At 50.2% G+C, this 21,315-nt stretch overlaps 1 protein-coding gene across 1 annotated transcript in view; it reads right to left on the bottom strand.

Annotated features, from left to right (window-relative positions):
* LOC118086267 (leucine-rich repeat and fibronectin type III domain-containing protein 1-like protein) overlaps window positions 1-21,315 on the bottom strand; it is a 52,664-nt gene that overhangs the window by 16,590 nt on the left and 14,759 nt on the right. The window contains exon 2 of the mRNA XM_088672847.1: window positions 12,270-13,683. Within this exon, the coding sequence (XP_088528973.1) occupies window positions 12,270-13,683 (1,414 nt within the window). The remainder of the gene's footprint in view (window positions 1-12,269; window positions 13,684-21,315) is intronic.

The following is a 21,315-nucleotide window of genomic DNA, read 5'->3' as shown; positions in this document are numbered from 1 at the left end:
CGTGACCCCATGGACCATAGCACGCCAGGCACTCCTGTCTTCCACTGCCTCCCGCAGTTTGGTCAAACTCATGTTTGTAGCTTCGAGAACACTGTCCAACCATCTTGTCCTCTGACATCCCCTTCTCCTAGTGCCCTCAATCTTTCCCAACATCAGGGTCTTTTCCAAGGGTTCTTCTCTTCTCATGAGGTGGCCAAAGTATTGGAGCCTCAGCTTCAGGATCTGTCCTTCCAGTGAGCACTCAGGGCTGATTTCCTTCAGAATGGATAGGTTTGATCTTCTTGCAGTCCATGGGACTCTCAAGAGTCTCCTCCAGCACCATAATTCAAAAGCATCAATTCTTCGGCGATCAGCCTTCTTTATGGTCCAGCTCTCATTTCCATACATCACTACTGGGAAAACCATAGCTTTAACTATACGGACCTTTGTAGGCAAGGTGATGTCTCTGCTTTTTAAGATGCTGTCTAGGTTTGTCATTGCTTTTCTCCCAAGAAGCAGGCGTCTTTTAATTTCGTGACTGCTGTCACCATCTGCAGTGATCAAGGAGCCCAAGAAAGTAAAATCTCTCACTGCCTCCATTTCTTCCCCTTCTATTTGCCAGGAGGTGATGGGACCAGTGGCCATGATCTTGGTTTTTTTGATGTTGAGCTTCAGACCATATTTTGCGCTCTCCTCTTTCACCCTCATTAAAAGGTTCTTTAATTCCTCCTCACTTTCTGCCATCAAGGTTGTGTCATCTGCATATCTGAGGTTGTTGCTATTTCTTCCGGCAATCTTAATTCCGTCTTGGGATTCATCTAGTCCAGCCTTTCGCATGATGAATTCTGCATATAAGTTAAATAAGCAGGGAGACAATATACAACCTTGTCGTACTCCTTTCCCAATTTTGAACCAATCAGTTGTTCCATATCCAGTTCTAACTGTAGCTTCTTGTCCCACATATAGATTTCTCAGGAGACAGATAGCCACACCAATCACCCCCCTGGGATGCTTGCCGTTCGTCGTGGGTGGCGCCCCCCCCGCCCCCACAGGTGCACAGCAGCTAGCTCCACCTCTGTTTGTCCAATCCTCCTCTAAAGCCATCCAGGTTGGTGCCATCAATGCCTCCTGTGGCAGGGAGTTCCATAGTTCAACTTCCTTTTATTTCTCCCGAATCTTCCAACATTCAACTTCATTGGACATCCACAAGTTTCTGGTGTCATTACGAGAGAGGGAGAAAGACCTTTCTCGGCCCATTTCCTTCATGCCATCCATCGTTTCATAAACTTCCATCATGTCACAGCCTCCCTGCCTTTTCCCTTAGCCACAGAAGTCCCAAGTGCTACAACCTCTCCATAACCCTCGATCAATTTAGTTACCCTTTCATGAAGCTGTACCAGGGGGTGAGACAAGCCAGACCCATCAACATCTCTCTAAGCCTTGTGCATCTTGTGGCAGAGAGTTCCACACATCCATTGGATCCTGTTCAAAGGGAGAGTTCCCTTTCGACTCTCCTGCCAAGATGCTGGTGTCTTGCTTCCCAAGAAAGGAGGGGAATGACTTCTCCCTGGACCTTCTCCAACTCCACAATGTCCTTTTCTGAGGCCGGGCGACCGGGTCTCACCCATTCCTGGTCTGCCTCCCTCCCCACTGCCTAGCATCAACACAGCCTCCGGAGTTCTGCGTTCCCACGCCTGCAACCGGGGTTTGGAGAGGCGCACAGGCAACATGGCTGCGTTCCGCATCGTAAGTAGGTCACTTAACATTAGCCGTTTCTTTCCGGCCAGCCAGGCAGACAGGCTAGTTCTGGGCCATCTGCCAGGGCGCAAGGGGAGGGGGGGCACGGCTACCCAGGGGACAGGTTCTGACAGCCTCTCTGCCTCCTTGCAAATAAGAAGAGCAACTCAGCAGCTTGGGGGGGGGGTGCGTGCAGGAAGAAGGAAAAACAGAAAAGGAGGACGGTGCAGGGAGGCGGGGTGGAACATTCCACGAAAGTCTGGGCAAGTCGGCGGGAGAGCGCACCTGCCTTGCATGCAGAACGCCCCGGGTCCAATCCCCGCAGGCAGCATCTAGCTCCTGGTCTGAAATCCTAGGCAACCTCTCTCAGTCCTTGCAGTCGGTACTGGAACAACAGAGTGGCATGCTCTAAGGTCGCTCTTCTCCTGGTCCTCTCAATTTGTCCCTTTATCCAGAATCACAAGGAATGGGGTCTTGGGGGTCATTTAAGGAAAGGGCCGTAGCTCAGGGGTTCGGCATCTGCTTTGCATGCAGAAGGTCCCGGGTACAATCCCTGGCGGAAACTCCAGGTGGGTTTGGGAGGGACTCCCCTTCGGAAACCCTGGGAATCTGCTGCTAGCCAGGGCAGACAATATAGTGCTAGATGGACCCATGATCTGACTGAAGATAAGGCAGTTCCCTTTGCTCTGCTAACTGTGGCTCCTCTCCATCTCCACCACCATCCTTACCTAACTGAAACTGCATGCCTCCTGGGGCAAAGACCTAGTCTACTGAATACCCAACACCACTGAGGCAGACGGGCTTTAGGTCTGCCAGATCTACTTTGTTTCTTGGTAGAAGCTCCTCGATCTTACCCTAGACCTTGGACTACTGCAATGCGCTCTATGTGGGGCTACATTTGAAGGTGACCCGGAAACCACAACTAATCCAGAATGCGGCAGCTAGACTGGTGACTGGGAGCGGCCACCGAGACCACATAACACCAGTCTTGAAAGACCTACATTGGCTCCCAGTACGTTTCTGAGCACAATTCAAAGTGTTAGTGCTGACCTTTAAAATCCTAAATGGCCTCAAAGGTCCAGTATACCTGAGGAGCGTCTCCACCCCCATCATTCAGCCAGGACACTGAGGTCCAGCTCCAAGGGTTTTCTGGTGGTTCCCTCCCTGCGAAAAAGTGAAGTTACAGGGAACCAGGCAGAGGGCCTTCTCAGTGGTGGCGCCCGCCCTGTGGAACGTCCTCCCATCAGATGTCAAGGAAATAAACAACTATCTGACTTTTAGAAGACATCTGAAGGCAACCCTGCTTAGGGAAGTTTTTAATGTTTGATGTTTTATCGTGTTTTTAATATTCTGTTGGGAGCCGCCCCAAGTGGCTGGGGAAACCCAGCCAGATGGGCGGGGTATATATAAGTAATAAATTATTATTAATAATTTTTATTATTACAGTATTATTATTCTTATTATACCAACCAGAGCAAAAAGAAAACATCAGCATCCTGCCGTCAGAATGAAATGTGCCCCTGAAGAGCTGAAGGTTTTCTTTCCAGCCTCAGGGCTGATCTGAAGTCACAGCCCTTTCGCAAACAAAAACACAAACCCACCCCTGTTTAGCAGCCTTCATTTCAGCAGCCACATTTAGGGGAGGAAAATAAGCTTCATTGCTTGTTGCTAAACAGCTAGGAATCCAACACCTGCCAAATGAGTGCTAGGACAGTGTGCCAGGTGTTTGGGACTACAACTGCCATCCGGCTCAGCAGCCAGCATGGTGAGATATGTGGTTTGTGTGCACCTTTCACAACCATGACCACCCACGCTGCAATCTCGAACTGATCGATTGGCTCATTGTGTTTATGCACAACCCTTCCAAAAAGAGAGAAAAGGACACATGGATCACTTTAAAAAATTCAGTATTAAATAATTTACATTAAAAAAAAAAACATAAAAGCTAACGGAATAAAAAAACAGCAGTAATTTAAAGAATGTCAGTTTGAAATATAAAAAAGCAAACTATCCTTAAAGCCCTCATTTCTCCCTGGCACATTTCAATGGATACCAAAGCAGGCAGTGCCTCTGGGCATAAGCAGAACGCACTCCTCTTTCCCACAACCCTGATGCACGCCGTCCAAGTTTCCGAACGTTGCCTATTTGCTGACATTCAGAGCCTAATCCTATGAGAACGTAAAACCATTAGAGGAGGCTGCAGGATCAGGCTAATGGCCCACCTAGTCCAGCATCCGGTTTTCACAGTGGCTGAACAGTTGCCTGTGGGAAACCCAAATGCAGGATCTGAGCACAAGAGCAACGCTCTCCCCTCCTGTGGCGCCTAAAGGTGTATAATGAAGGCGTCAGGTGAACTTCCCTGGGGAAAGCATTCCACAAAAGGGGAGCCACTGCAGAAAAGGCCCTGTTCTCATGTTGCCACCCTCCGGACCTTTCAAGGAGGAGGCACACGAAGGAGGGCCTCGGAAGATGATCTCAGGGCCCGGGTAGGTTCAAATGGAAAGAGGCGGTCCTTGAGGTATTGCGGTCCTGAGCCGTTTAACATGCGCTGGCCCCCCAATCTTGGGGACAACCCGGCACCTCTGCCTCCATGAATTTGCCCAGCTCTCTTTAAAGCCATCCATATTGCTGGCCATCCCTGCCTCCTGTGGAAGCAAGTTCCTCAGGTTAACTATTTTGTTGTTGTTTAGTCGCTGAGTCGTGTCCGACTCTTCATGAGCCCATGGACCAGAGCACGACAGGCACTCCTGTCTTCCACTGCCTCTCGCAGTTTGGTCAGACTCATGTTGGTAGCTTCGAGAACACTGCCCAACCATCTCGTCCTCTGTCGTCCCCTTCTCCTTGTGCCCTCCATCTTTCCCAACACCATGGTCTTTTCCAGGGAGTCTTCTCTTCTCATGAGGTGGCCAAAGTCTTGGAGCCTCAGCTTCACTGTCCTTCCAGTGAGCACTCGGGGCTGATTTCCTTCAGAATGGATAGGCTTGATTTTCTTGCAATCCATGGGACTCTCAAGAGTCTCCTCCAGCACCATAATTCAAAAGCATCCGTTCTTCGGCAATCAGCCTTCTTTATGGTCCAGCTCTCGCTTTCATACATCACTACTGGGAAAACCATAGCTTTCACCATACAGTGGTACCTCGGGTTAAGTACACAATTGGTTCCGGAAGTTTGTACTTAACCTGAAGTGAACTTTTCCATTGAAAGTAATGGAAAGTGGATGAATCCGTTCCAGACGGTTCGCGGCCTACTTAAACTGAAGCGTACTTAACCCGAAGTATGAGTGTATTTGGTTCTGGAAGTCTGTACTTACCGGTACGTACTTAACCTGAAGCGTACTTAACCTGAAGCGTACTTAACCTGAAGCAAACTTTCCCATTGAAAGTAATGGGAAGTGGATTAATCCGTTCCAGAGGGGTCTGCGGAGTACTTAAACTGAAAGTACTCAAACCGAAGCGTACTTAAACCGAGGTATGACTGTACAGACCTTTGTCGGCAAGGTGATGTCTCTGCTTTTTAAGATGCTGTCTAGGTTTGTCATTGCTTTTCTCCCAAGAAGCAGGCATCTTTTAATTTTGTGACTACTGTCACATCCGCAATGATCATGGAACCCAGGAAAGTAAGGTTAACTATATGTTGCATGAAGAAGCCCTTCCTTTTCTCTGTCCTGAATCTTGTAACGTAACACCCAGGAGTTCCAGAGTCACGAGAGAGGGAGATAAGTGGTTCTTTTTCCATTCCAGGCATATCCAGCTGAGAAACGCCTGAGTTATCGGCGTCACGGAATCGCTGCATCACTCTCAAAGGAGATGGAATGAGCCATCTGTTGGGTCTCTGACTGAGTCACTGTTCCTGTCAGGAGGCACATCCAGACAGGTGACTCACACAGACAGAGGGGGTGCTCTGGGGAGAAGTTGTTTTCGTCCTCACACACTTCAAAAGCAACCAGTTTCGGGTTTTAAGGGTGATGAGGGACCGATCATTTCAACGCAGGGTAGATCAATCCCCACACCGCTATCTGAAGCTCGGGAATTTTACCTGAAATGACTCCATGTTGGGAATCATTAGAAAAGGGACTGAAAATAAAACTGCCAGTATCATAATGCCATTGTACAAATCTCCAGTGTGACTGCATTTGGAGAACTTTGCACATAATTCTGGTCGCCTCCCCTCAGAAAGGATATTCTAGAGTTGGGAAAGTTTCAGAAAAGGGCGACCAAAATGATGGAGGGGATGGAGCGATTCCTCTGTGAAGAACAGTTGTAGTATTTGGGACTTGGAGAAAAGGTGAAGAGGCGACACAACGGAAGTTTATAAATCATGGCTGGAGCGGAGAAAGTGGAGAGAGGCGTTTTTCTCTCTCCTATAGAGGATGTGCAATGAAGCTGAATGCTGAAATATTCAGGACAGATAGCACAAAGGACTTCTTCACAGAGCACGAACTATGGAACTCACTGCCACAGCAGGCAGTGACGGCCACTGACCTGGATAGCTTTAGAAGAGAATTAGACATGTTCATAGAGGAGGGGGCTATCGATGGGTACTAGCCAGGGTGACTCTGCTCTGCTTCCACAATTGGAGGCAGCTATGCTTCTGAACACAAGTTGCTGGAAACCGAAGAGGAGAGGGCTCTTGTGCTCAAATCTTGTACAGTATAAGGGTTTCCCACTAGATGGGCCATTGACTCAATCAAGTATCCAGGCTCTTCTTGTGGAACCTCCAGGTCCAGAGGCAATCTATCTAGATTCCTAGGTTCTTTGGGGTATTTGGCCCCCATGAGAACAGTACCCAGGGCTGTCTTATGTTGTTATGGAACCTCCATGTGCAGAAGCAGTCTATCAACATTCCTAGATTCTTAGGTGTATTAGGCCACTGGATGCTGGACCAGATGGGCCCTTGGCCTGATCCAGCAGGCTTTTCTTATCTTATCTTAACCTCCCACTATACATTTTCTCTGTTCCTGCAGAGCTGCCTTCATAATTTAATAAGCCTCCATCGTGTACTCCCTGCCTGCCCCGATCAATGTCGCCTTTCCTCGGAAGGAGCAAGGAGACCCTGTTCCAATTAGTTTATTTAAGAGCTGGGCTATTATCAGGACCGATCGCAGCAGCTGCTTGTCTCTGATACGCTCATCTCTCTCTCGGCTGCTGAAATCTGCTTTTTTTGTGGGGCATCTGTTTTATTTATGTTTATTCCTCTTCTAATGTTTACCGTCCTCTGGTTCTTTCCCAACCATCTCTCTAAGTCACCTTGAAGACTTTTTTGCACACTGTCAGAAGTAAGGGGAGCAGGCTCCACAACTTGGCCAGGAGGAAAGCGCCTTTGGGAGAGTCAACATGGGAAGCTAGGGAGATCCTTCATACTGAGTCAGAACACTGGTCCATAAAGCCCAATACTGCCAACACGGACTGGCAGAAGCTGTCCAGGATTTCAGGAAGGAGCCTCTGCTATCATTACCTGGAGATTCCAGAGGGAATTGAACTTGGAACCTTCCTGCTTGCAAGACAGATTCTCTGCCACTGAGCTACAGCTCTTCACACTGGTGCCCTGTGTGTGATTGTGCGTGTGTGTTCAGCAATTTTCTAGAAGCTGCGATCAAATTCCATGCCTAAATCCAGCACCGTGATGAAGCTTGATACGGTGACCTGCATTAAAATCGCGCAAATCAAGGCCCTGATTGCCTTTGCATTAATTATCCTTCCTTTTCTTCTTGGCTTCTTTGCATAATTCATTCTGCCTCTGAAGAGCTAGGAGAAGGGGAAGAGCCGAGAACCGCAGTCTCCTGACCCCCCCAACCAGGAAGCTTACATAAACAGCTCCTCCTCGGGGCTTCTGAGATTCAAAGCCTGCTTCTGCAAACCTAAGGACTAGAAGCTTCGTGTGTGTTTTTAAGGAATAGAGATCCTTCGGAAACCGAATTGCTGCTGCATTTGCCCCTCAAATCTTGGTTATGCCAACAGCATAAGAACATGGGTAGAGCCTGTATGCTGGATCAGGCCAATCGCCCATCTCATGCAGCATCCTGTTCTCACAATTGTCAAATACCCTTAAAAACCAAGAGATCCAGATAGACTGCCTCAACGCCTGGAGGCTCCATAAGAACCTAAGAAGAGTCTGATTGCTAGCTCAGCCCAAGGGCCCATCTAGTCCAACATCCTTTTCCGGTGGCAGAGTTGATTAGAGCATAGCGCTGATAACGCCAAGGTTCAATCCCTGTATGTGTGGGATGTAACATCACCAAAGCAGTCAAATACAACATTTCCTGTTTGCCTAGAGTGGACCCACAAGGGAATGTTACTCCAGCCAGGAGGACTTCCTGTCACACCTGGTCTGGAGCATCCTCCCCCTGCGTGTGACCAGGTAGATAATAAATAATAATAATAATAATAATAATAATAATAATAATAATAATAATAATAATTTATTTATACCCCACCCATCTGGCTGGGTTTCCACAGCCACTCTGGGCGGCTTCCAACAGAAAAGAAAATACAATAATCTATTAAACATTAAAAGTCTCCCTAAACAGAGCTGTCTTCAGATGTATTCTAAAAATCTGGTAGTTGTTTTTCTCTTTGACATCTGGATGGAGGGCGTTCCACAGGGCAGGTGCCACTACCGAGAAGGCCCTCTGCCTGATTCCCTGTAACCTCACTTCTTGCAGGGAGGGAACTGCCAAAAGGCCCTCGGAGGAGGACCTCAGTGTCTGGGCAGAATGATGGGGGTGGAGACGCTCCTTCAGCAATACTGGACAGAGGCCATTTAGGGCTTGTGACCCTGGGAGACCCCATAAAGAGGCTAGTCACGGAGCCATCTTTCTCTCTTGATCCTATCTCTTCTTGATGCCTTTTGCTGTGTGCTGGCTCTTCTCTCTCTCGGCCTGACCTAGCCACTGTGATCCATGTGATGGTTACCTCCAGGCTTGATTATTGTAACTCACTCTCCGTGGGGCTGCCCTTGAAGCTGACCCAGAAACTCCAGCGGGTTCCTCGCCGTGGGATCACATTCACCCAGTGCTACACCAGCTGCACTGGCTCCCGGTGGAGTACAGGATCAGGTTTAAGGTGCTGGTTTTAACCTTTAAAGCCCTATGCGGCCTAGGACCCTCGTACCTACGGGACTGCCTCTCTTGGTATGTCCCACGGAGGACCTTACGGTCTGCAAATAATAACACCTTGAAGATCCCAGGCCCCAGAGAGATTAGACTGGCCTCGACCAGAGCCAGGGCCTTTTCGGCTGTGGCCCCAGCCTGGTGGAATGCTCTCTTACAAGAGACCAAGGCCCTGCGGGATTTGACATCTTTCCGCAGGGCCTGCAAGAAGGAGCTGTTCCGCCAGGCCTATGGTCGGGGTTCAGTCTCATTCTCTTTTTTTCTGTATAAGAACAAGCATTAAAGAGGCCTCCTAGCCCGCTTACAGGTCCTTTATAAGACCAGTGGTAACAGTTGGCCCTGGATAATATTAACCACTCTCAATTTTACCCATGGACGGCCATCTGTCCAGATTTTAATTTGCTGTGAACTAATGTATTTTAATTAATTGATTGCCTGTTTTTATGTTCTTTGTCTACTGTGTCAGTTTTATGGTGTTAGCCGCCTTGAGCCCGGCTCCGGCTGGGGAGAGCGGGGTACAAATGAAAATTTATTTGTTATTTACTTATGGCCTCATCCCTCACAAGAGGGTGAACCTTTCTCTGTAACTGTAACTACAAGCTCACGTCTGCTTTCAGGATCATACCACACTGTGAACTGAATGTAAGTAAACTTTACCATTACTTTCTAAAAGAAGAATGTGGTGTCATTACAGTGGAACCTCCATTTACGCCTACCTCCGTTTATGAAAACCTCCGTTTACGAATGCTGCGGACCCGGAAGTGTTTACATCTGGGTTCCGCGGCGTCGGATGTGCAGAAGCGATCTGTGCAGTGTGTGCGCGCGCAGAAGCATATCTTCGGCAAGTGAATGCCTCCGCGGAATGGATTGTGTTCACGAACCCAGGTACCATTGTATTGTTTTTAAGAGGGAACAAAAGGGGATTTGTCAGGAACAATCCAATCTGGACAAGCCAGACTAGATTGCTTAACTCAAATGGTTCTAACGAATCCATCAACTAGCTTCCTTTCCTGCAATATACAAGGGAATGAGCTCTGCTACCAGCTCACTAGCGTGAGTGAGGAAGGATAATATTTAATCAATATATCCTCTCCAACTATCCTCAACATTCCCACAGTATGGGGCAGCTGCATAATCCTGCATTGCAGGGGGTTGGACTAGATGGCCCTCAGGGCCCCTTCCAACTCTGCAATCCTGTGATTCTATAACTCATGATTATTTTAGTGGCAAAATACACCAAAGAACCTAGGGACCTAGATAGACTGCCTCTAGACCTGGAGGTTCCGTAAGGAAATTTTTAAAAGCCTGGCTGCTGGATCAGGCTAATGGCCCATCTCGTCCAGCATCCTGTTTACACAGGGGTCAAACTGATGCCCCAAAGGCGAGCCCGCAAGCAGGATCCGACCACAGGAACACTCTTCTCTCCTGCGGTTTCCAGAAACTGGCGTTCAGAAGCGTTGCTGTGCGGAGGCACGGCATAGCCCCGTCCACAGTTCTTGGCATTTGCTGAATCCTTTCAGTGCTGACCAATGCCAAAAATCCAGCTCGCTGACCGGACAACCTGCCCTTTCCCTCCGGCAAGGATAAACCATCGCAAACACGGAGATGTCTTTGAGATGAAAAGGACCCCAGAGCTCCCCCGCTACCAGATTTCCACTGATCGCAGCGTGGTTCCCCTGCTCCGGCAGCTTATGAATTATTCTCCTTCAGCCTCCAGAGGGGAGGATTTCAGAAGGTAAAACAGCAACTTTATCTGAGGCCTACTTCAAAAGGCAGGAGCTGGGCACCCAAAGCATGACGGGTACTCATTGCTCTCGTTCGCAGGCTGCCGCGATCGGCAGAGCCAAGGTGAAATCGCACAAGGAGGAAAGGGAAAAGTCGCGTTTCAGAGCTGGGGAGACTCTCTCTTTCTTCATGCTTCCAAGCTAACCGCACATGCATGTCCAAGCTCTGCAGCCCAGACACCACTTTCAAACTTACATTTTGTACTTTTGTAACTTAGATAGTAGTTACAAACCCGCCTTCATTTTGCTACTGAAACTGCTTGCCTCGAGACCTATGTTATGTAAGTAAATACTACTTTTACTTCTTCACAAAACAATGTGAGCGTGCTTGTTGCTTTTAAGGGGGAGAAAAGTGGTAATCCCAGGAAATCCCAGCCTGCCTTAAAGCATTCTGGACTATTGTTCCAAGGAGGTTAAATCAGCCTCGTAGGCTTCCAAGCTTATGTTGCAAAGGATGGTACTCAGCTGATCTCAAGGAAGGATAACAACTAAACAATATATGATGCCTTGTAGGGCTGGGCAATGTATCGATATGTCTAAAATTGGTTTGAAGTCCATATCGGGATAACGGTTTCATAATATTTGACATGGCAATATGTCGCAAATCACAATGCGTGTGTGCGTGCTATGTAAAAAATCACAATATGGGAAAAATCCCGAAGACAGCCATCGCAATTCTCATGATTCCTGTTGCTCTGTACTATAAAATAACAGTTGAAACAATATGCTAAAGACAAGTAAAAATGAATCAGTTTTAGACCCCTAAGTGGCAGCAGTTGCCAGGACATTACTCCATTTCCTCCCCCCCCCCCATAATTACAGTGGTACCTCAGTTTTCAAACATAATCCGTTCCGGAAGACCATTCGACTTCCAAAACGTTCGAAAACCAAAGCGCAAAGGGTGGTGTGCAAATTCAATACAGAAAACTGGGGGGGGGAGAGAACTCAGTGGAAGCCGCTCAACTTCTGAGGCGCGTTTGAAAACGGAAGCATTTACTTCCGGGCTTTTGGCGTTTGAAAACCAAAACGTTCGACTTCTGAGACGTTCGAAAATCAAGGTACCACTGTGCATCCTTATTTCAGACAGGGTGATATATCGGCATATTGTGATGTTTAGCTGGTGACATATCGCAACATTGAAAACCAAACTTAGCTCAGCTCTAACCTATGAGAACCGGTATTTTTGGTCAACTGCATACTATCCCTTGCTTTATCCTGTAGGACTAATTGCAGTCGTTAACAGTCGTCAACAGGTTTACCACACCTATCAGCCCATCACCCATTCCTACCACCCTTCTGAGAAAAACCCCTCCCCACCCTCTCACTATATATAAGGGTCTGGTGACTTCTGTTTCAGTGAATCTGAAGAAGTGTGCATGCACACGAAAGCTTATACCCAGAACAAACTTAGTTGGTTTCTAAGGTGCTACCCTAACCCTAACCTTAACCCTGTTGAAAGGACTCTATGAATGGAAAACAGAGATCCTATAGGTACCTTTTTTATCCATGAAAATCTTTCAGTAAAAGCATATATATATATATATCTCCTCTCCTAGTGTCTAAATCCTCTTACTTGTACGCCACCTCTCCTCATTTAACTGCCAAAGATTTTGCCCGACTCTCAACAAGAACTGCCGCCTCGGGGACCCTGGGATGCTCACCTGTACACTAAGGTATCGTCAGAGGAGCTGTTGTATTGGATCTGGTACATCCGAATGCCAGGCACGTGCCACTGGGGGTACCAGCGGATCAGCACCGAGGAGGCCGACACCTCCGAGGCTGCCACCCCCTTGTCCTGAGAGGCCCCCGTTTCGTTGGCACCGGCAGGAAGGGCGCCCTTAGCCGGAGTCAGGATGTCCGAGGGCCCTGCCGCCTCGGGGACCTTGGGGGCCGTGCCGTTGGCAAGGTGCGGCAAAGGGTTGACCACCAGCTCGATGGACGTGGTGGCCTCCCCAGCAGCGTTGGAGGCAATGCAGGTGAAAGCCCCAGTGTCCTGGACGGTGGCGATGAGCACTTCGAGTGTGCCGTTCTCGTAGGAGGTCGTCCGAGAGGTGTTGGCCACCACTTTGCCTTCCGGCGAGACCCAGTGGATAGAGGGCTCGGGGTCCCCCACGCCACGGCACCGGAGAACCGCCTCCTCACCTTCCGTCACCACCAGCCGGCCGGTGTAGCGGGTGATGACCGGCGGCTCGCAGATGAACTCCTCCTCGGGGATGGTCCAGAAGTATTTCCCCAGGAGGTCCGGCGGAGAGGCGCATGTCTCCAAGTCGTCCTCGCGGGTGAGCCTCCGCAGCCACAGCAGCTCGCAGTTGCAGTGCAAAGGGTTGCCGCCAAAGCTGAGGACCAGCGAGGAGAGAGGGGACCCCTTGGACTTGGCGTAGACGGGGATGCGGAGGAAGAGCGGGTCAGGCGGGATCTTCTTGAGCTTGTTGGAGGTCATGTCCAGGCGGGCCAGCTTGAGGAGGTTGGTGAAGACCCCCTCGGGGACATAGTCGATCAAGTTGTGGTCCAAGTTGAGGGAGTTGACGTTGTTGAGCCGGCGGATGGTGTCCCAGGGGACCTGCGCCAGGTTGTTGTAGGAGAGGTCCAGGTCTTCCAGGGTGCCGGCAAAGTCATCGAAGGCTCCGGGAGAGATGTCCTGGAGCTGGTTGTTGCTGAGGATGAGGTGGCGCAGGTTGGTCAGGCCCTTCAGCTGCTCGGCGCCAATCAACAGCAGGCGGTTGTTGTCCAGGTGCAGCGCACGGAGGCTGCGGAGGTCGGCGAAGGCGTAGGGCAGGATCTGGCTGATGGTGTTGCGCGAGAGAGTGAGGTGCACCAGGCTGGTCATGTTGGAGAAGTCCTTGCGGCGGATGACGGTGATGAAGTTGTCCGTCAGGCGCATCTCCACCGTCCGCCGGTCGATGACGGTGGGCACAAAGAGGAGGCCCGTCCGGGTGCAGAGGATGGCCAGGGAGGGAGAGAGGTTCTGGCACATGCAGCGTTTGGGGCACACCTGGGCACGGGCCAGGCTGGTGCTGAGCACCACCAAGACACAGAGCAGGAGCCGCTCCATGGCGCTGGTGTCAGAGGGAGGAACTGCGGAGAAAAGGGGGGGGGAGAGAGAGGGAAGAAGTTACAAGGGGTCATCACCATGGCTCACAGGACTTTAGAAGGAAGGGAGCTCAGCTGGGTCACATAATTAACAACAACAACAACAACAACAACAACAACAACAACAACAACAACAACAACAATTTATTATTTATACCCTGCCCATTTGGCTGGGTTTCCCCAGCCACTCTGGGCAGCTCCCAACAGAATATTAAAAACAAAATAAAACACCAGACATAAAAAACTTCCCTAAACAGGGCTGCCTTCAGATGTCTTCTAAAAGTCAGATAGTTGTTTATTTCCTTGACATCTGATGGGAAGGCGTTCCACAGGGCAGGCGCCACCACCTAGAAGGTCCTCTGCTTGGTTCCCTGCAACCTCACTTCTCGCAGTGAGGGAACCGCCAGAAGGTCCTCAGTGTCTGGACCTCAGTGTCTGGACTGAACGAAAGGGGTGCAGATGCTCCTTCAGTATTCCAGAGTTTTAGGGTTGGAAGGGTCCCCCAAGAGTCATCTAGTCCAACCTCCTGCAATGCATGAATCACAGCTATAGGTTCCCTTATAGACTGCATCCAACCTCTGCTTAACAACCTCCAATGATTTGTAGAATCATATGGTTGGAAGGGACCCCAATCATCATCTAGTCCGACCCTTGCAATGTGGGAATCAAAGCCGAAGAATTCTATCCATCCAAGCTCTGCTTAAAAACCTCCAACGAATCATAGAATTGCACAGCCGAAAGGTACCCAAAGGCCATCTATTCAACCCACTGCAAAGCAAACAGCACAGCTAATCACAGTCAGGCCAAAAACTGGGAGCCCCTCGGTGGAAAATAGCCCCAAATCTTACACTGGGTGCTTGTTATCATTCACTCTAGAATTTAGCTATAATGGATAATTTGAGGTTTCAACAGGGACTAGAAAATGCACACACTTTTTATACAATTTGGCATTCTTTTATTGAATATACAGTGAGGTCCTTATTTTCGAGCCGACCCTCATCACAACCTGGCAAATATTCTCCACTTGGCCTTTATTTTTTTGACTCATGAGCAACTGTACTCATCCTATATCCTTGTTTTACAGCTTTGTTTTTCATTTTTAAAATTTTCATCTGTTGTTATAACTGTTCTCTCTGTTTTATACACGTTATAAAATGAAACTTCAAAACTTTACCAAAAACGTTTTAAAAGAGAGAAGAGCCCAGCTGTTTCATAGAATTTCATAGAACTGTAGAGTTGGAAGGGATTCAAAGGGTCATTTTCGTTTATTATTTGTTTCTATTTATTATATTTGTATTCCAGCCTTCACCCGCAGATCTCAGGGCCCTTCACAGCATAAAAATACAAGATAAAAACACAAAATACAGAATTAGTTTCAAAACCAGCACTTTGAAACTAATTGGCAGCAAGTGCGGTCAGGTCAGGATCGGTGCGATATGCTCACACCGTCTTGCCCTGGTGAGATTCTGCAACCAGCTGAAGTTTCCAGTCTTCAGGGGCAGCCCCACATGCAGGGGCGTACCCAGGATCAAAATTAGGGGGGGCAAGGGGCGGGAGGGGAGGGGCCACAGTGGGAATGTGGGCGGGGCTACGTGGCCTGCGCCTCCCAGTTCTTCCGAGGAGGCGGCCCCAGGCTCCCGCGCCCGGCACGAAGCTCCAGAGGCGCACGGGGAGCGCAAGCTTGTGCCTGCCTCCTCCGTGCCTCACAGCTCTTTCAAGGAGGTGGCCCCAGGCTCCCCCGCCCAGCACGAAGCTCCAGAGGCGCGCGGGGAGCGCGAGCTTGTGGCTGCCTCCTCCGCGCCTCCCAGGTCTTCCGAGGAGGCGGCCCCAGGCTCCCGCTCCTGGCGCAAAGCTCCAGAGGCGCACGGGGAACGCGAGCCTGTGGCTGCCTCCTCCGCTTACGCTCCACGCTCCCGCTTAGCGCTCCTCCGCTTACGCTCCCCGCGCGCCTCTGGAGCTTCGCGCCGGGAGCGGAAGCCTGGGGCTGCCACGCTGCGCCCCTCAGGCTTTTGCTTCTAGGGGGGGGCAATTGCCCCCTCCTGCCCCCCCTGCCTACGCCCATGCCCACATGTAACACACTGCAGTAATCTAACGAGAGCATAGACAACAGAAGTTAAACTGTCCCTGTCCAGATAGGGGCGCAGCTGGGACACCAGCCGAAGCTGATGGAAGTCACTCTGTGCCACCTGAGCCTCAAGGGACAGCAAAGGGTCCAGGAGGACCCCCAAGATACGCACCTGCTCCTTCAGAGGAAGTGTAACCCCATCAAGAGCAGGCGACCTCCCATCTATGCGATAGGGAAAGTTCTTCGTGCCATTTACAGTGGCGTCTTGGTTCTCAAACGCCTTGGTACTCAAACAACTTGGAGCCCAAACACTGCAAACCTGGAAGTGTTGCGGTTTGCAAACTTCTTTCGGAAGCCGAACGTGCTCCGTTTTGAGTGTTACGCTTCCATTTTCAGTGCCACACTTCCGTCTTGAGTGTTACGCTGCAGTCTGTCTGTTTTTGTTATTTTGCAGTTTTGTTTTCGCGGCTCTTTTGGCTTTGTTTTTCTGATTGTGTGGAACCCAGTTTATTGCTTTCATTTTATGGACCAATGGTCTCGTTAGATAGCAGAATTCATGTTAAATTGCTGTTTTAGGGGTTGTTTTTAAAAGTCTGGAACGGATTAATCCGTTTTCCATTACTTTCTACGGGAAAACGCGCCTTGGTTTTGGAACGCTTTGGTTTTGGAACGGATTAAGTTCAAGAACCAAGGTAGTCGGAATCTCGTTTCTTACGCCACCTTCCACGTGGCAGCCCTTCAGATTTGAAGACAGCTATCCCACCCTGGAGCGTTCTGCATGCCAAGCAGGTGCTCCACCGTGGAGAAAGGCGGGGAAGGGGGGGGGCTTTTCTTCACTTCCACCCCAGACATCCATTTAGCAAGGAGCGAGTCTCTCTTTCTCTTTGCCAAGAATCTGCGTAATCCTTTTCTAAAGCCATCGGAGCGAGAGGCCATCAACACATCTTGTCATAATGGAATCCCGTAACTTAATTACGTGTCGGGTGGAGAAATTCTTCTTTATGCCTGTCGTGAACCCGCCTTTGCGTCAACTCTGCCGCGTGACCCCGAGGTCTAGCATTATCAAAGAGGGAGGGTAAAAAAAAATTCCTTCTACTCCACATCATTTACAATTCGACAAAGCTCTCATCTCCGGCTTTTTATATCTTTCCACTCCCCCCCCCCCCGCCGCCGCCACACACACCCTGACGCTTCCTCTAGCCCGCTTTTCTGAATTGCTAAATTGGATTTCAAGATTCACTCCTATTGACACGGCTCTCCATTCAAAACGTTTGTTTATCCCGCAACGCTCATTCCTCTCATCCCATCTGCAGGGCCTTGACATCTTTGGCAACGCTTTTCAAACCGGCAAACAGCGGATCGCAAACAAAGGCATGGAGCAATCCATAGTGTGTGACCTTCGCCGATCGATCCCCCGACACACCCCTCGCGCGACACCCAGTGCAATTGTTCGGCTGCCTTCCCTCCCTCCCTTCCGCCATAAACTCCTCCTTTGTAGAGCTCCCCAGTGAACTGCTCCAATTTCTAAGTACTGTAGCTGGAATCAACGGGAGATGGTGCTCGTTGGGACTGGGAGGGTGTGAGGCAGGAGGCCGACAGCAGGGGGCGCCAGAGCCAATGGCTGGAAGGGCCAGAACATAAGAGCCAACCAAGGCTCCATCAAGCCTAGCCTCCTGCTCTCGGGGTGGCGAAATACCCCTAATGTTAGGGACTGGTTGGATGAAGAAGAGGGGTGGGAGCCCCCCAGGGAGGACACAGAAGATGATGACTTAGCTCCCGAATTGTGGTGGTGAGGACACGGAGGAGCAGTCTGGGGAATAGGATCATAAATCGTAGAGTTAGAAGGGACCCCTAAGGGACATCCAGTCCAACCCCCTGCAATGCTGGAATCTCAGCTAAAGCACCCATGACTGATGGCCACCCAACCTCTGCTTAGAAACCTCCAAGGAAGGAGAGTCCCCCACTTCCCAAGGGAGTCTGTTCCGCTGCCAGGCAGCTGGGAGGTGCTAGAAGCAGGGGGGGGGTTAAGCGATCAAGGGAGGGTCAGGAGAAGGAGGGTCTTCCAGGACAGAGCTAGAGGCTGAGAGTCACAGTCCTGCTGGCTCTCCTCCACCTCTGGCACCCCGTTCAAGTCCTGCAACTTCCTGAGCAAAGGGCCAGACAGGCCTAGAGGAGGAGACCACCCCCTCGAGCATCTAGAGCACCTAAGGCCCTGGGGCTGGATGCGGCCCAATCGCCTTCTCAATTCGGCCCTCGGATCCTCCGGGAATGTGCGTGTTTTTACATGAGTAGAATGTGTCCCTTTTATTTAAAATGCATCTCTGGGTTATTTGTGGGGCATAGGAATTCGTTCATTATTATTTTTCAAAATATAGTCCAGCCCACCACATGGTCTGAGGGACGGTGAACCAGCCCACGGCTGGAAAAGGTTGCTGACCCCTGATCTAGAGCCAGTGGCTAGAAGGGGAAGGGAAGGGCAGGGCCAGTGGTCAGTTTCAGTGCCCTGAAGAGAAACCTGTTTCAACATATTATTAGAATCATAGAATGAGACTCTCAGGGCTCATCTAGTCCAACCCCCCTGCAATGCCAGATTCCTGCCCACAGCCATCCCTGGGTGGACTAGAACCACCAACCTCCCGGTTAACAGCCAGACACACTGAGCAATTGCGCTGCTGAAAGTGGATATTTAAGCCAAGGGCCCTGCCAGCCAGCAGCTCCAGAAGTTTCTAAGAAGGCCGCTTGCCTGAACGTACCTCCTCAAGTTCATTTCTTTTCTTTTCGGGTTTTATCTGATTTGGTCACAAATTGGCAAAGCGCAATTTCCCTGCAAATCTACGCGTCCTGCGCCTTAATTGGATAACCCATTTGTCTCTTTCCACGATAACAAAAACAGATTATCCGAAACAGGCTCTGACTTCGCAAATAGGTATATAAATAACCCCGAGGAAATTTAAAGGACACCCAAGCTCACAGTGGCTGCTGAATACTTGTGGTTAAGGACATAGGAAGGGCCTGGCTGCTGGATCAGGCCAAAGGGGCCAGCATCCTGTCCTCGCAGGGGCCAACCCAGATGCCCATTATGGGAAACCTGCAAGCAAGACCCGAGTGCGAGAGCAGCTCTCCCCAGTTGCGATTCCCAGCAAGGTACCACTGTATTCTGTTGGGAGCCACCCAGAGTGGGTGGGGTATAAATAAATTTATTATTGTTGTTGTTATTATTATTATTATTATTATTATTATTATTATTATTTCCAGCAACTGGTACCCAGTTCCCAGCATCTAAGCAGGCCTTGAAAGTCTCTCAGAACAGACCAATGCCAAGCCACAGCATCATAAAGAAATATCTGCCATTGCAGAACAACAAACACCAAGCCAGCAAACATCCAGCGAGATTACTATTTCATGACCAAACACTCAGAGAACAAACACGAATCTAGCAAATACCCATTATCAATTTAATTAATCTCAAATTACCAAATACCAAATATTTATTTATTTTTAAAGATCGAACTCAGCTCCCCGGTGATGTCTCACAGCATTTGCAGGCTTGATGACACTTGCTCTGCTTGTCCCTCTGTATTCTCCTTATTTATTTACGCCTGGTTTGAGTTTCTTTAAAAATACAATTACAAATAAAGGATTGTTCCGCCCCCTCAATCCTCTGGAAGCCCTACCCATTCCCTGTACCGTATCTGAGACTGAGATCACCACCTATATGGTTACACACACTTTTCATGAATACGTATTCTGAACTCGGTGTCTCTTGAAGAAGCCATTCTAGTATAGCAAGAATTAACCATATTTATTTTTATTTATTAAATTTAGATCTCACCTCCAAGGAGCTCAAGGGGAGGGGGCATGGTCCTCCCTCTCCGCACTCCTCATTTAATCCCCACAACTACCCTGTGAGGTAGGCTAGGCTGAGAGGCAGTGACTAGCACCCAAGGTCACCCGGCAAACTTCATGGCCGAGTGGGGCGATTTGAACCCTAGTGTCCGGAGATGGAGTCAGGCGTGGCTCAGCAACAAAACAATAAAAGGCCCGATGTCCGTGGAGTTAACTCTTTATTCAAAGAAGCTAAACAGCTCAGTCCTAGTGGTCACAGCTGCCCTTACCAGTAGGCCTTTGCCTGGAGGTCCTTGCCTTCCCACTGCTCTCTAAGACTCCTCCTCCTCTGGGTCCTTCACAATCTGAGACTATTTGCCATGTCTGTCTGGCTCTGCCCTCTTCACACCTCTTCTAGTTCTGGGAGACCAGGAGGGATGGGAGCCAGTCACAGCAGAAGGGGGAGAATCCCTGTATTCTTCAGCAGAGATGCCTCAGCTCTGTCTCCTGGCCCCTCAGCCTCTTCCTGCTCCTTGAACCCTGCTGTCCCTTTGGCTTCCAACATCTCCTGCCATGGGCGTAGGCAGGGGGGGCAGGAGGGGGCAATTGCCCCCCCTAGAAGCAAAGGCTGAGGGGCGCAGCAGTGTGGCAGCCCCAGGCTCCCGCTCCCGGCGCGAGCCTGGAGCCGCCTCCTCCGAAGACCTGGGAGGCGCAGGCCACGTAGCCCCGCCCACATTTCCGCTGTGGCCCCTCCCGCCCCTTTCCCCCACCCCTTGCCCCCCTAATTTTGATCCTGGCTACGCCCCTGCCTCCTGCCCCCTCTTCTCCCTCTGACCCCCTTCACCGTCATCCCACCACCAATCCCCTGGCTCTGAGCCTTCTTCCCCTGGGGGTTCCCCACCTCTCCCACCGCTCCTCTGCATCCTGGTCTCTCCCAAGAGCACTCTAACCACTGCACCTCTCTCTCTCTCTTACTTCATCATGCTTCTTTCAAGCCTCTTCAACTCTTATGCAGCCTGTACAAATTTGCCATAATGGCATTCTCCAAGGATGGGCAGCCACTGGCCCCCTGGACAGGAACCAGCCTTACACCGAGGAAGACCACTGGTTCATCTCACTCAGTACTGTCTACACTGACTGGCAGCAGCTGGTTGCAAGCAGGGGTCTCTCCCAACTCTGCCTGGAGGTGTCTGGCGCCATGGTGCAAAGATCCCTCCAACGAGCCCCCCCCCCAATTTCCCAGAGTTGTCAACCTTTTTCCCAAGCCTCTGCAGGGATTGCTCTCCTCCCACGGAGGCTTGGGAGGCAAGCTGCACGCCTACCAGCCATATGGTTGACGGGGTGCAGCTGGCAGGTGTGCAGGGAAAGGGGAGGCCGCCGGCAAAGCCGTGCAGCTCCCCCACTCACTGGGGCGACCCTGAGAGGCTGGCGCCCTGGTGCAACGCACCACTAAGCCCAATGGGAAAGACGGCTCTACTGGGGTTGAACCTAGGACCTTTTGCATGCAAGCCAGGTGCTTTACGGCCCTCACCACCACCCCCAGATTACAATTCCCATCCTCCCGGACCACATTGACTAAGGTGGATGGGAGATACAGGTTTTCCGGCCCAGCAGGGATGCTAGGCTCTCTCCAATATTTTGCGTAACAAGAGTCAGGTGGCAACGGTCCCAGACAATATTAGTTCTCTCGAAATGCACAGATGCCGTCTTTGCACGAGTCGATAAGA

This window comes from Zootoca vivipara, chromosome 6 (genome assembly GCF_965207765.1).
Source record: "Zootoca vivipara chromosome 6, rZooViv2.hap1.1, whole genome shotgun sequence".
NCBI classification, from domain to species: domain Eukaryota; kingdom Metazoa; phylum Chordata; class Lepidosauria; order Squamata; family Lacertidae; genus Zootoca; species Zootoca vivipara.
Note: the sequence above shows the minus strand (reverse complement) of the source record. Positions and strands in the feature narration are given on the sequence as shown.